The sequence below is a fragment of the Natator depressus genome, chromosome 2 (genome assembly GCF_965152275.1).
Source record: "Natator depressus isolate rNatDep1 chromosome 2, rNatDep2.hap1, whole genome shotgun sequence".
In the NCBI taxonomy this organism is placed as follows: domain Eukaryota; kingdom Metazoa; phylum Chordata; order Testudines; family Cheloniidae; genus Natator; species Natator depressus.
The window spans coordinates 71,751,169-71,767,770 of record NC_134235.1 but is presented as its reverse complement, the minus strand read 5'-3'; the positions used below and the strand labels follow the sequence as shown (position 1 = coordinate 71,767,770).

The 16,602-nt window shown below is 36.8% G+C and overlaps 1 protein-coding gene across 2 annotated transcripts in view; it reads left to right on the top strand.

Annotated features, from left to right (window-relative positions):
• The window catches only part of UBE2V2 (ubiquitin conjugating enzyme E2 V2), a 49,865-nt gene extending 44,261 nt beyond the window's left edge, over positions 1–5,604 (top strand). Inside the window, exon 4 of one of the 2 annotated variants that reach the window (XM_074944404.1) lies at positions 1,852–5,604. In XM_074944404.1, coding sequence (XP_074800505.1) covers positions 1,852–1,998 — 147 coding nt within the window. In that variant the 3' untranslated portion in view covers positions 1,999–5,604. The remainder of the gene's footprint in view (positions 1–1,851) is intronic. The other variant, XM_074944406.1, reaches the window with a different exon arrangement.
• Positions 5,605–16,602: the final 10,998 nt, after the last annotated feature.

The following is a 16,602-nucleotide window of genomic DNA, read 5'->3' as shown; positions in this document are numbered from 1 at the left end:
CTGAGTTTTATTTCTGTTCTTAGTACACTTCCCTCGAACAGCCAGGTCTTTCCACTGTGCAAGTTTCCTTCCACTCTGGAATTCTTGCCTGGGGAGGGTAGTGTCTTGGGCCCTATGCTGCATTGTGTGGGATATGGAGGGTGGGTTCAAACAGTACCATGTCCAGAGTTCAAATTTTGAAACGAAACGGTGATGTTACTGGGCTCCAGGGCCTCAGTGGCGCATTGCTTCTCTACTGCCTAACAGCAATCAGGGAAGGGCTCTCCTCTATCTAGCTCAGGAGGCTGGAGGGAGGAAGGGTGTATAAGAGGGGGACACTTGTGCCTCAGAGAGAGAGGTGCAGACTAGATGCTGTCCTCACCAGAACTACTTCTCTGCAGCTCAGAAAGTCTCTCCTGAGATTGGGGGGGGGGGGGGGGGGGAGAGGAGGATTTTGGAGGGGTATATTTCTTCTCTCTGTTGAATTTCCTCTGATAGTGGATTGATTTAGTACTTATACCTGCAAACAAATGTTAACATGGGTGAAAGCTGTTTGCAGTCACATAGGCTTCCACCTCACTCCTCAGAATTGCATCTCTAGTTATCTCTAACACATTAGATCAAATACTTTTTAAAAAATGAGCTAGTAATTATAATGATGGTCTGACCAATGCAACTTTCAAACCTTGCTGTAAAAGATTTCCTTTTTTTTTAAAAGGTGTTTCTTAATTGGTGCAAAAATCACTGCATAAACAATCGACTGTAGCTTTCCTTTTGACACTGTTTTGCCTTCAGTATTTAGTTTCTTAATGTTGAAAGTAATCATTGGTAATCTTAATCTCCCAGTTGCACCTGCAAATATAAGCAGCATTATCCTCTGTATTCTGAAACCAGGTAGCTCGAAGTTAAGCAATCTAGGTCTCATCTGGAGGTAAAGTTGCTATGGCTAGAACTTGATATTTCTGATTTTCTCTCTCTTTTTTTTTTTTTAATATTAAAAAGTGAAACTAACCTACAAAAATTTTTTATGCTGTATATACCATAAAGGAGTGGAAAAGGGCACACACATTTTCCTTTGTAGTTTACCTTTAAACTATCAAGCGATATGCAATAAAGTCTCTGTGCTTTAAGAGGTCCATAAGAATATTTATCATAAGAAACAAAGCAGAATTGAGAAATGTCCTGATCTTATATGGAACTTTATAAGTCAAATTACTTCACTATTTCCAGTCATATTTACTGGGAGAAGTAAAAGGCATCAGAAGGGCCATATAACAATAAGTATTCAAAACAAATCGCAGTCAAAAGCTATTTATAGTAGGTAAATTTTCCTGTATAAAGATTTAGCATAGAATATTATGTAGCAAATGGCTTTCAATTCTTTAGTAAGCAAACTTTGAGAACCACATATTGCATGTTGGTGCTGTAATCAAGTAATACTTTCATATGATTGTTCTGTTTAAATTAAATGTTTTATTGCAACATTTAGTAAAGAACTTTTGATATGATGGATTAAAAACCTCCCTAGTTTAAGATATGGCCCCAATTTTGCAATGAGCTCTACATAGATTGACTTTCTCTTTGCCCACCCTCTCCCTCACCATTGAAGTTGATGATGTTGAGCATGCTATGCAGGGGTCCAGCTGTGTTGGTCTCCCTGTAGGATCTGAATTTATATGTAAGTATGTGCTAAGCGTTCATTATAAATATTTTATGTATTTATAACACAGTTGGGAAGCGCTGAAGAGATTGCAATAGATGCTACCATTTCTTAAGTTATTAAGTAAACTAAAACTAATTCTGCAGGAATTTTGTATTTTATGGTACAAAAACATATTGTCCTTATTTAACTTGTGCTGTCTTTCTTTGCAGGTGGATACACGGAGCATACCAGTGTTAGCAAAATGGCAAAATTCTTATAGCATTAAAGTTGTACTTCAAGAGCTAAGACGTCTAATGATGTCCAAAGAAAATATGAAGCTTCCACAACCTCCAGAAGGACAAACTTACAGCAATTAATTTTAGCTGATTCTCAAACTTCTGTCTTAAAACAACAACCTTCTACTCATATTAATGTCTTGATTAAATCTCACAATGCAAATCACCCACACATTAAAAGAATTTCAGCTGTTATACATGACCTGGACATTTGTAAGAATATATATATAATATATGTACGCCCAGTAAGTTTTTAGGCACTATGGGAGGAAAAAAAGGCAGCACAATTTATTTTTTTTTCTCTTATCAAGACACTGTCATTTAAGCATAAGCCTGAAGTAGCTTAAAATTCAGGTTTTACAAGATGAAAGCATGACAGAAAGTGTCAGATTGCTGTGGATTAATGTGTTTTCGAAAATTAATCTCTCAAGAAGAAAAATTATAAATGGCATGCTTTATCCATCTGGCTTAGTAAAAGAGCTGCAGTTAAAATTGTTTTAAAGTAGCAGATACAGTGAATACTGTTGCTCATCTTGTTTAATTTTTGCTAAGGTGTGGGTGCCGACTACTATTAGTGTCACAAAGTATGTTCAGGATTGTTTTGATACCTGTATTTATAAAAGGGGGGAATGGATTCTGTAAAGCGGCTCCTGTGTGTTACATGTAATGGACATGGCAAATATTTGTTTACAGTCTTTGTTCTAATAAACAATGCATTTAAGTTTTAGTGAAACAAACAAAGGAAATAGGTGTATGGATATGTGATTGAGATTAAAGTTAGTCTTAAATGTAAATAAAATGTGGAAAGTATCCTCTGAGGCTGTGCCATTTCTATAATAATGTAATATATGTATAGTACTTTGCGGAGGTAGCAAAAAGTTACCAATATAGAAGTGGGTCTACATGCACCTTTTATTCTTACCACTATTTCTATACGCTTATTTTATTTGATAACTGAAGGTATTGGGATTATTGCAGAGGAGCAAATTCCATAACCTGTAGTTACACTTGTTTGGAAGAACTTGCAGTTCAAAACCCTTCTTAAAAAATAAAATTAAAAAAATTATTTTAAGTATTCATTCTAGAAATGACATTAACTAGGCCACTTGGCCTAAGCAACTCCAGAGCAATTTCCAAACTGGACTGCTGAATTCTGTCCTGCTTCTGTCTTTTCATCCTAGGAACCATCTTCTGCAGCTGCTACCTTATTTTCCCATGTCACCTTTTTTCCCCCTGCACTTACTTTAACCGCTTTTTTTAAATCTTCAAACTGGTTTCCTTTTTGCTCTGTCTCACTTTCTCCTTACCCCAGCTTACACGTAAGTGAGAGACTTCAGGCCTTATAATTTTTATTAAAACATCTTATACTACTGTTAAGAACTGTGTGGACACGCCGTATTTATTCATCTGCATTCCATGCTTCAAGTGCCAATGGCGCAATCTCATTGGTGAGAATGAAGTCAGCCCCTTCAACAGTCAGTCTAATTTTACTTGTTCCTTTCTCTCTTTAGTTGTAGTTGGTGACATTCATGGGTTAGTTCTGCTATAGGTTTCTCAGTGGTGTTCATGTTACCTTACTGGAAATGAGACACTCTAATCTCTTGTGTGGAAAATGCAAAGATTTGTCCAGTTTACTAAAAAAAATTGTAACCTTGAGAATAGGTCCTTGACTTGTCATTCAAAACTTCATAAGTAATTCTCCTGAAAAAGTGAATTTAATCAAAAGCCATCAACAGCCAGGGAACTTTCAAGTTTGGTATCCTTATTGCCTATACCTAATGTGAAGAAAGAATTGTAAGAAAAGCAATAAACTAAGTTTTATTTTTTTAATAGAAAGTTTTAGGTGGTGATTGTCAGTATAGGAAAGCTGTATTTGAGAGTCCTTAAACACATCTGACACGTTTCCAGAGTTCACTCAGTGAAATTATAGCTGTCATTTACCTCATGTCCATGTTATATAACACATCACAGTACATGACGGAAAATTTGACTGAAGTGATTTACCACTATGTATTCCTATTCCATAATTTTAAATTAATTTTAGATGTTTTGGATTCCACTAAATAAACTTCCATTATGCTAGTACTGCTAGTCTATATGTAATCTATTAAAATAGAAATGGAACTATGCAGCTCTGTTTGAGAAATAAATGTTAACTTTCAGGAATCTCTTTAGATTAAACAACTGGAAGAGATACATTGCCGGACTGTCATATGGCTGGTGACAGGATTGACAGACGACCAGTGTGAGTGTGGAGCCATTGAGAAACTATCTTACTCTTCACTGAGTCTCTGAATATAGAAGTGTTGGCTTTCTGTTTGCACCACGTGTTGTCCAAGTTGACTGTGCAATGTCTATTTCTCCTTGTCTGTTCTTTGATTATGGATCTCTGTGGAAATCTGCATGCCAGTTAGTTTTTGAGAGCAAGATCCATTTTGCATGTTGCAAACAAGCTGCACTTGATTTTCAAACAGCCACGCTAGTTGTACAAAGGGGTAGCTACAAAACTACTCATAATAATGAAATCTAAGCAGGGAAATTTTGAAGCAATAGTCCCTTTGTCCTATTGAAAAAAGGCTAGAGTTGTAGGAGTGTATAGTTTATCGTTAAATAAACTTTTAAAGTGGCCATAGATTATTGTACATAGGTCAATAGGTGAGACCCTTAAGGATGATTTTCTACTATTAAAGGATTCAAAACATAACTGCTTGTCCTCCAATTAGGTCACATTATAGTTTAAGTGTCCAGTTTTTTGTCTGGTAATTTATTTTCTGTGGTTTTTTGGGGGGTAACTCTTTAAACCAGGTTTTAAAAAATGTTTTACTATGTTAGTATTATGATATAATAGGATTTTTAAGCATGGGTTTTCAATGGTTAGTGGCTTGTAATTAAAAAGAAAAATTCTTTGGAATTAACTGTATTTGTGCTTTTTTGTAAGTACAATACTAGGGTAAATAGAGCACCAATTTAAAACAAACCACGGGGAGGAGGAAATTCGGAAGCTCCACATGTAGCACATTTTCAGATTATGTTGGAGAATTGTTATAATAGAAGTGATCTTTAACTGGAATTTAAACTTGTGCTGTCCTCTGATACCTACCAAATGTGCTAAATTAAATTCTGCTGGGTAAATGCATAACAGGAGAAAAATTTACATATGTTGTATTAATTTCATGTATTGTAGTAACTTACTGTTTAAAATGTAATGAGCTGCCCTTTATTTCTACTACCTGTGCTATTTCTAATCTTCTGTATTCTTTTACATGTTGCAAGAAAGTGCAAAGTATTGACATAAGGCCTGACCCTGCAACATGCTCGGCGCACTCAAATGCCCTTAAAGTCAATGGTATCTGAGGCTGTGTAGCATCTTGCAGAGTTGGGCCAAGAGTGAGAGTCCTTAAACCATTAGTAAAATAGGGTTATGTCCAGCCAGTCTTAAGTGTTCATTGTTGTTGTGAATACATGTAAAAATTATGATTAGGGCTGTCGATTAATCGCAGTTAACTCATGTGATTAACTCAAAAAATTAATCGCTATTAAAAAAATTAATCGCAGGTTTAATCGCACTGTTAAACAATAGAATACCAACTGAAATGTATTAAATAGTGATTTCAGTTACAACACAGAATACAAAGTGTACAGTGCTTGCTTTATATTATCTTTGATTACAAATATTTGCATTGTAAAATGATAAAAGAAATAGTATTTTTCAATTCACTTCATACAGGTACTGTAGTGCAATCTCTATCGTGAAAGTACAATTTACAAATGTAGATTTTTTTTTTTTGTTGTTACATAACTGCACTCTAAAACAAGACATTTATAAAACTTTAGAGCCTACAAGTCCACTCAGTCCTACATTTTTGTTCTGCCAATCGGTCAGACAAATTTGTTTACATTTACAGGAGATAATGCTGCCCACTTCTTATTTACAGTGTAACCGGACAGTGAGAACAGGCATTTGCATGACACTTTTGTAGCCAGCATTGGAAGGTATATACATGCCAGATATGCTAAACATTCATATGCCACTACTGGCTTCTGCCACCATTCCAGAGGACATGCTTCTATGCTGATGATGCTAGTTTAAAAAAAAAAATGCATTAATTAAATTTGTGACTGAAATCTTCAGGGGGGAGAGGGGGCAGAATTGTATGTCTGCTCTGTTTCACCCGCTTTCTGCCATATACTTCACGTTATAGCAGTCTCAGATGATGACCCAGCACATGATGTTAGTTTTAAAAACACTTTCACTGCAGATCTGACAAAATGCAAAGATTTCTAAAGATAGCTGCAGCACTCGACCCAAGGTTTAAAAATTCAGAGTGCCTTCCAAAACTGAGAGGCATGAGTGTGGAGCATGCTTTCAGAAGTCTTAAAAGAGCAAGACTCTGATGCGGAAACTACAGAACCCGAACAACCAAAAAAGATAATCAACCTGCTGCTGGTGGCACCTGAATCAGGTGATGAAAATGAACATGCTTTGGATCATTATCAAGCAGAACCATCAGCAGCATGGACACGTTCTCTGGAATGGTGGTCGAAGCATGAAGGGGACATACGGATCATAACTGCATCTGGCATGTAAATATCTTGCGACACCAGCTACAACAGTGCCATACCAAACACCTGTTCTCACTTTCAGGTGACATTGTGAACAAGAAGCAGCCAGCATTATCTCCTGCAAATGTAAACAAACTTGTTTGTCTGACCGATTGGCTGAGCAAAAAAGTAGGACTGAGTGGATTTGTAGGCTCTAAAATTTTACATTGTTTTATTTTTGAATGAAGTTATTTTTTGTACATAATTCTAGATTTGTAAGTTCAACTTTCATGATAAAGAGATTACACTACAGTACTTGCATTAGGTGAATTGAAAAATACTATTTTCTTTTGGTTTTTACAGTGCAAATATTTGTAATCAAAAATATAAAGTGAGCACTCTACATTTTGTATTCTGTATTTGTAATTGAAATCAATATATTTGAAAATGTAGAAAACATCCAAAATATTTAAATAAATGGTATTCTCTTATTGTTTAACAGTGATATTAATCAAGATTAATTTTTTTTAATTGCTTGGCAGCCCTAATTATGATTAATGGAGTGTGTGGGTGACATGCGACCAACCATTACAATGCAAGTAATGTATTTTGCCCTAAGCTGTAACTTACAATAAGATAAATATTTGGATTATTAATTGGATACTTTTAAATGTGTGGGGGTTTGATTTAATTAGGTGGAAATGTATTTCTTCACTGCAACAGCCTCTGAGAGCATTTAAATCGAACAATAGAGCAAATATGTGGGACCTGATTCTCTACTTAAACACTGATGCAAAGGGACTGTAAAACTGACCATCTGAGAATTCTATCAGTATGGAGGCAGTTTAGAAGCTGTACACTAGCCCCTTGCAGCTCCTGATGTAGGCAGTATGGCCAAAGTGTGTCTACGCTCTGACTAATCTCAGCTGCAAAGGTTGCTTAAAGCTAGCTTTAAGCAATCTCTCCTCCATTTGTTCAGGTCCCACAGAAAGTACATTCCAGCCAGACCTGTTACGGGGCATAATATTTTGATAAAGTATTCATAAGAAATGCATCTCTAAAGAATCTGTCTTCAAAATATTCTAGGAATTTAGGAATTGCCATATTAGACGGGGGCAATGGTGTATTTTAGTCCTCTCCAATAGTAATAGATGCTTCAGAAGGATTTTTCAAGCCCTGAAATGTACCTTAATAGCCTGAAACAGGCATGCACACTTTTTTCTGAACTGCTTTGGTGATCACTTCATTCTCTAAAACAGGATGCTTGATAACTTGTCTTTTGTATCACAAGATGCTCCTTGGCATGCCTGCTGAACAATTTTTTGTACATTTCAGACTTTCCTTTTCTGTTGCAGACCTGATTGGTTTTGGGCTGAAATGACTCAAGGCATATATCATGTCCAAATGTTGAAAACATAAAAGTATCTTATTTATGCTTCCAAGTTGGGAGAAAATACAGAAAAGGATCACATATGGCCAAGACTATACATTTTATTAATATTCAACCATGCCCACTAAAGGTGTTTTGCATTTCTGTGTTTTTTCTTTTTTGAAACAATATTACTCTTTCTAAAAGAATGAATGTGGTGTGTTCAGTGGTTAAAATCAGCAACTTTTTTTATTTTGGTGGTGGTGGCATTATTTATTAAAAAATAATAATAATACAGTGTACTTAACATGTCTGTACGCTTCAACTATAATGCTAAACTGTTACAATCGAATATACAGTTAATTTCATTCTATGGATTAATAGGTATGTCATACCTGCTCTTTAAGTAGCATCCTCCTGTTTAAGTAGTTTCATTGATAATTTTTTAATTTCGTTAGCATTTTTAAAAATGATGAAACGTAAAGCAAGACAATTTTTATTTATGCTGTTGTCAAATTCTATAAACAGATAACCTAATGGATAGTGCCTGATTAACCATTATTTGGGATTTCCTGATGTTAAGTGCTAATGTATTTTTTCTATACTAATTTATGACTTTCCATCATTTCTTATGGAAACAACCCAGCCTCCTGCTTTTAAATATATACAGTATGTATAATATATAAACATGGTTTGTAGTGTGTGTATATATACTGTACATCACAGATAAAAATGCATGTTGTATATCATATTTACCCTAAAATACCCCTAAGGAGGGGTTATGTAGACATAACCAAGGAAGATGTTTTCGTCAGCTGCATTCTGTGTGTATTTTTTTTCTTTCCACAGTGATCCTTAAGTTATGCATTTATAAGTAAGTCATTTAGTATGTTGGGTGTTTTCATTATGTGATAAGGTCATTCAGAGGATATGTAACTTTAAAAAAAAATGCATTAGTGGAAGAAAATAAAAGGTAGCCTGATTCCTTCTTGTTTTAGCTGGATAAAGATTCTCTAGGAAGTGATCCTGGTGCCTGTAAAGGCAGCTGTTACTGCATGGACAGTCTTTGTTGGGAAGACATTGTGTTGAATCTTATGCAACAGACCTGGAAAATTCAATTTCTAGCATCCAGGATTAAGAACAACAACAACAAAATACTATGTACCTAGGATGAGCAGCTGAAAAAGTAGAATTATGGAATTTTGCAGCTCTTGCCCTAGAGAGAACCCAATCACGTAAGGCGGCATCACTTTGATTTTTTTTCTTTTTCTTTTTCTTTCTTTTTTTTTTTTTAAAGAAATATGATGCCCAGAGGCCTCTGAAGGCCTTGTATCACTTGTGGAAGGCAAACAGTTGGTTAGGAAGCAAAACTCCAAAACACAACTTGCAAGATTGGGCCTAGTAACCTGTGAATTTCTCATAGTAAAAAATGAATATCCTGAAAGTAGCAAAATCATAAAACACAGTTATTACAGGGGGTAACTTAAGTGGTCTTATCCAAACTATACCACTATGTTTGACAAATAATTTTTTTTTTGACTGAATTTCAGTCAACTCTGAGATGGATATTTTTGGCAGCAGTTCAGTATTCAGCCATATTTTAAAGGAATATTCTCAAGTAATCTAACCACGGAATCTAGCTTTTACTAAAAAACATTACCTTTTAAAAGGCATAACTTTTAAAAATAGAAATAACATAAATTTTAAAAATGTGTTTTGTTAGTAAGGAAATGTTTACACAGCAACATTGTGATTGTACACGAAACCAGAGTGAAACTGAACTGTCTTATTGTCCAAATGGAGTGAAAAAAATGCATAAAGTAAGCAAACTGGTGAAAAGTAAATTTTAGATTTTTAAAATTCAGTTTTAATAAACTTGAGGGTTACTATTAATACAAATAAGAAAATTTGTATTGTTTAAAAACATAAAGGGACCTTGTCAGGTTTTAAAATTAAGAACGGCTTGTGACGAGGAAAATGTTTTTCAGGGTTGCTGAGGACATTGGGAAAATGAACTGGTGCTCAGGAAAGTTGAAATTCTAGAGGACTCTTGAAACCTCCTTGGTCAGAGATATCATAGCCAACACATCAATGTTGCTTCTTTTTACACTGGCTATAGACATAGATTTTATTGTCCACTCTGAACCTTTTTGTTGTTTATCCTTTAAACTGACACCATCACACTAAAATTTGGGACCATAACTTATTAAATCAAAGTTTTCACTTTTCTGTTGCTTTGTCTGACACCCCAGCTTGAACAGCCTGGTGAATTTCACTTTTTAATTATCATGCCCTTATCAGCATGCTAGTTAATAGTACAGCATTTAGGGGAGGAAAGTGATAGAAGTGCTAAATATTATTAGGGGTTCATAATGGGGGATGGAGGTGAGACTATTCAAGTGTGTCTGTTGAAATAAAAAATATTTCTGTTCAAAACTTAATTTCCTTGCTCTTCCATACTGGGCCTAAACAATAGTTTTTGTCCCTTTTTAAAGTTAAAGTTGAGACTTGATTTTTTTTTAATTTCAAGATGATGTGTGTATTCCTCAAACATTAATGAAGGTTCTTCTCTGCAAGATACCTATTTCTTGAGGGTTTTTGTTTTTGTGTCTTATGCATAGATACACTGGTCAGTTTTGCACATTTCAGGAAGATCCTGACATTGGGGGCTGCAGGTATTTGGAACAGAGGTCATTGGTGGTGGGCTGTCTTTAAGGGGAACCTTGTTGCCTATGATATAGTCTGCTTGTGTGTTTCAAAGGAAAAAATAAAGCAATTCTCAGTGTTGGATTAAAGGCTTCTAAATAGGCTGTTCTGTGGCTCAGACTGTGATAAAATGGGTATTTGAATTCCCTCATTCTGCTAGTAAATAGTGCATTCTATTTGTGGCACTCATTAAAATACCTTCTTTAAATGTTTCCCCCTGGCATAAGGAGGTTAAATACTTAATGTATCATGTTTGCTGAGGATGAGCAAAAGTGCATATGTGAAATGAGGGGGGGGGAATATTGTTTCCTATATTTGCCCTATTTTTAATTTCAGCATACATTACTAAATACTATAACGTGCCACAAAGAAAAGAGACATTAACAGAAATATGCAAGAAAGTTGTTTAGAGCTTTTGGGTTCCCTCTGAGATTGATGGGAAGACTCATATTTACTTAACGAACATTGAATCAGGCCCTGAAGATATAAAAATACCCTCCATTCAGTTCAGTTCAAAACTGAACAAAACAGATTGCTAGGCATCACAGTAATAGGCTTTTCTATGTATAATTAATTATTCAGACTGCCAATACATTAGGCAAATAGTCTAAACTAATCTGATTATATTAACTGGTTTTCAATACCTTCTATAAAGATCAAAGCTTAAATTTATCCATATTGTGTTTCTCTGATATAATTTATAATGAAGCAGTTAGCAATACTGGAGATGATGAACTTGAAATTTGAGTGGTATGATTTTCGGAAGTGGTGAGCATCCACAGCTCCTGCTGACTTCAATTAACTGAATTTGACTCTGTATCTAATTCAGAGCCAGTGTAGAGAACTGGTCACCAGATCATGAGCTCATGGTAACCTCTAAACAGATGTGTTGGTGTATTTGGAAAGATTGCAGCATTTTCACAGCATGTGGCTTCATTCCTAGTTTTGAGTATGAATTAAAATAATCCAGACCGGAACTCATGAAAATGTAGATCATAGTGGCCAAATCTGTGGCTGACAGGATGCAGTACAACCTTTCAGCTAGTCACAAGTAGGTGTTTAGCTATTTAGGCATCCAAAAGGACCCCAAGGCTGCTAGATCAATTTAACAATCTGAGGACAGATGCCCTCATTGGTAGGAAGTGCTGTTGAGTACTCAAGTTCTTTGAGGGACTTCACTTTTCCTAGTAGTATCACCTCTGTCTTGATGCTAGATTCAGCCTTAGCATTAGCCAGCTGCTCCATGTGCTGTTTTCAAAAAAATAGAAGCTCTTTGAGGCAAGGGCTATCTTTTTGTTTGGTGTTTGTGCAGTGCCTAGCACAATGGAGTCCTGTCTTTGACTGTGACTCCTATGCGCTATGATAACACAAATTAATAGTAATGCTGTTTACGTATGACATGAAGGAGATACAGAGCTGGATGTCTTGGTGTGCTTCTGGCACTTCAGGCGATGTTGTCTTCAAAGTCTTGCTATGGCACTATGTAGATATTGAATAATATGGGGGAGAGGATTAAGTCTTGTGGGAGACTCTGTGAGGAAGGCTTGAGAGGTGAACTAGCATTTTCCCATAACAGCCCTCTAAGTTCAATCTGAGAGGATGGACCTGACCCATTTTCCATTCATCTGTTCCACCTTTTAGAGGTAGGACAGGAATATTTGGTTTTCAACATTATTAAATTTGCAGTGAGGTCCAGCAAGATGAATTTGGGCACATTTCCCCTTGGTTGCGGACAGGAGAAAGTCACCACCTAAGAGCAACAATTGCTCTGTGTGACCTAGCCTGAAGCCTGAGGGAGAAGAATCTAGGATACTGAGATGATACTTTTGCTAGATTCTTGATTAACTTGCTTAAAAAGGGAAGCGAGACATTAAGTGGTTTGAGTGATGGCTTCTTTAGCACTGGTTAGACTTCCATGTTTTTATATGGATGACAGATTCCCCTTGTTACTAGGGGCCCCATGAGATCTCTGTTTGTCTTTTACAGTCTAGGAAAGGCAAGTGTTGCAGGTGGTGGTTCTGATTAGAATGAGTACTTCCATAGCTACTATGTATGACTGGGCTGAAATCTTGAAAGGAGGGTTTTTGGTCTTATGGCTGGTTTGTTCCCCTTGGTGGCCCTGAAGCCTTCCCGGATGTGAGAAATCTCAGTGAAATAAGATAGAACCTCTTTCTGGAAAAATTGTGTTCCCAGATTGAATGGAGACTGTCTGGTTTACAAGCAATTTACAATTATTTTAATTTTGTTTTCTAAACGTTGTTTCTTTCCTCTTTACTTTCTGTATATGTAGGATTATCTCTTAACATGACTGTCCAAACCAAAGAAATTTCTACCAAACCAGAAAAATCTCGGATCTTCTACCCTGTATTATTGCCCTGAAGCAGTACATCTTATTTGCAATATTTAAACTTCATGCTCATATCAAAAGTGTTAATTAAACCATGTATTTATATAAAATTCAGCATCTTGTGTGAAACTCCACAGGATGAGAATTTTTACCACAAATTTCTTGTTTGATTTTTTTTTTTTCCTTCAAAAAATACGGTTTGCCATTTGAAATACTGGAAGAACCTGGTTGCAGATTTTCATGCTATTGTGATGTTTGTATATGTTTCTAGATAATGAGATGTTTTTGTCACTATTATTGATGATATTTACATTTTTCTGTTAAATTGTCACTCAGAATGTGGGTATTTAACATTGATTTGTTGTTTTTAAATCCCATAATAATCTTAACCTGATTGGTAATGTAACAGATTGGGGTTTTAGTGACATCTTGAATAGATATAGTATAAAATTCAAGTTCTCCATTAAACTGTTTTGCTTTCAATCTGTCAGAGTTACAAGCTTCTAGCACTGCTGACTGACAGTAATGAACATAGCTTCCCAGCCGTTTTAAAAAAAATACAATATAGTTGAAAACATACTGGATTATCTTCTTGAATTTGATTGAAACTTCCTTGTTATACAAATAACATAACAAAGTTACATATCAACCTCCAGTGCTCTGTTGTATTCAGGAATCAATTCCACATTCCTTTTGTGATATATGATCTAGACTGTATGGTGTCAAGTTTCCTTCCCCACTCTGAACTCTAGGGTACAGATGTGGGGACCTGCATGAAAGACCCCCTGAACTTATTCTTACCAGCTTAGGTTAAAAACTTCCCCGAGGCACAAACTTTGCCTTGTCCTTGAACGGTATGCTGCCACTACCAAGCGTTTTAAACAAAGACCAGGGAAAGAGACCACTTGGAGACGTCTTCCCCCCCCCCCCAAATTATCCCCCCCCAAGCCCTACGCCCCCTTTCCTGGGGAAGGCTTGATAATAATCCTCACCAATTGGTACAGGTGAGCACAGACCCAAACCCTTGGATCTTAAGAACAACGAAAAATCAATCCGGTTCTTAAAAGAAGAATTTTAATTAAAGAAAAGGTAAAAGAATCACTTCTAAAATCAGGATGGTAAATACCTTACAGGGAATCAGATTCAAAACATAGAGAATCCCTCTAGGCAAAACCTTAAGTTACAAAAAGACGCAAAAACAGGAATAAACATTCCCTCCAGCACAGCTTATTTTACAAGCCATTAAACAAAAGAAAATCTAACGCATTTTCTAGCTAGATTACTTACTAACTTTACAGGAGTTGTAAGGCTTGCATTCCTGATCTGTTCCTGGCAAAAGCATCACACAGACAGCCCAAACCCTTTGTTCTCCCCAGGTCCAGATTTAAAAGTATCTTGTCCCCTCATTGGTCATTTTGGGTCAGGTGCCAGCAAGGTTACTTTAGCTTCTTAAACCTTTACGAGTGAAAGGGTTTTGCCTCTGGTCAGAAGAGATTTTATAGCACTGTATACAGAAAGGTGGTTACCCTTTGTCAAGGTTCCTTCCCCACTCTGAACTGTGGGGTACAGATGTGGGGACCTGCATGAAAAACCCCCTAAGCTTATTTTTACCATCTTAGGTTAAAACTTCCCCAAGGTACAAACTATTTTACCTTTTGCCCTTGGACTTTATTGCTGCCACCACCAAGAGTCTAACAAATATATAATCGGGAAAGAGCCCACTTGGAAACATCTTCCCCCCCCCCCAAATCCTCCCAAACCCTACACCCCCTTTCCTGGGGAAGGCTTGATAAAAATCCTCACCAATTTGCATAGGTGAACACAGACCCAAACCCTTGGATCTTAAGAACAATGAAAAAGCAATCAGGTTCTTAAAAGAAGAATTTTAATTGGGAAAAAAAAGTAAAAGAATCACCTCTGTAAAATCAGGATGGTAAATACCTTACAGGGTAATCAGATTCAAATCATAGAGAATCCCTCTAGGCAAAACCTTAAGTTACAAAAAGACACAAAAACAGGAATATACATTCCAATCAGCACAGCTTATTTTATCAGCCATTTAAACAAAACCAAATCTAACGCATATCTAGCTAGATTACTTACTAAGTTCTAAGACTCCATTCCTTTTCTGTTTCTGGCAAAAACATCACACAGACAGAGAGAACCTTTGTTTTTCCCCCCCTCCAGCTTTGAAAGTATCGTGTCTCCTCATTGGTCATTTTAGTCAGGTGCCAGCGAGGTTATCCTAGCTTCTTAACCCTTTACAGGTGAAAGGGTTTTTCCTCTGGCCAGGAGGGATTTTAAAGGTGTTTACCCTTCCCTTTGTATTTATGACATATGGGTATAATGATGCACAGTTACTATTATCTGTATTACAATAGTGCCCAAGGAAGACTATGCACTGTTGTGCTTGACGTAAAGGCATGATCCCTGCCTCCCAAATTCTTATAATCTAAGAAGATAAGTGATATATGGAGGGTGAGGGAGATGGGTACAATTAAGTATATACAGTTTTTATATGTACACTATATGTTTCTTAGAAAACATCTCACCTGATTTGAACTGGGGTGCCAAGCAACTGAGCAGCTGTCTGGTGTCTGTACACCTTCCGGTACAGAAAGCTGAAATTCCACAGGAGAGTCACCTAGATAAAATGGCAATTGGGCACTTCATACCTACAGAGATAGCTGTTGGTGTGCCATCAGAACTATGAGAGTGAACCTTGAGTGGTTCAATATTCCCTAAATCAAAAGTTAGAATTATAGCCGCCTAATCGGGGGTTCTAATGTGTAATAAATCTTTTTGTTTAATGTCTGGAACCTGTTTTATTTCTATATTTTCAAAGTGAACATGTGAAATCATGGCAACAGAACATATATGCAAATCAAGAGTGAAATACTCCCCCCCCCCCACCACACACAGACTAACATTGGCAATAGTCCGTCAACTTCCTTTTCCCACCAACTGGCAAGACTGTCCCACAGTTGCTTGGCCATATCAACTCACCCATCCACCACACCCCACTAATGGTTTGGATCAGTGAGTAGCAGTAGTTCAAGTGCCTCTTTACAGGTCTGCCTCCAGTCCCAAGAGAGGTGCTTTGCCTGGAGGCACCACCACCTGATCCAGCTTAGCAATTCAGCTTTGGGTATGCAGGGCCTCACCGGAGCTGTCTGTCCTCTGTGTTGCCTCTCAAAGAGAAGTTTTCTCAATCTGCGTTATCACTTGCTGCAGAACCCCTATGTGAATGGGAGACAAGAAAACTTAGGATCCTAGCTTCTTGGAAATGAGCTCCTTCCACTCTCTCTGGGAGCAGAGTAACCCCCAAAGTTCATGTATATTTATGGTGATGCCAAGTTTCTGTAGAGGAATTATGGGTAAGTAGCCTATGCACTCTGTGGCAGCACTTTTTCCTTCTGGGGATTCTGACCTTAAGGTTACACAAGCAAGTCTTCATTCTCCTTCCAGAAATCTCTCCTCTGCTCTATTGTGAGGGATTTCAACATCTAATATTGTGGAGGCAATGATGGTAGAATTCACCAGTGACCACCTTCCAGAATTCAGTGAGGAGTCAGCTTTGGAGGAAGGCCTAAGATCAAGGAGAGAGTTCCCAGCATGGATTTTGGAGAAGAGAGAATCTGTCAAAGAAAGCAGTAGAGCTCTTCTTCCTCATTCATACTATGCAAGACAAAGATGTGTACCCTAAAAGGACCTTTATTTG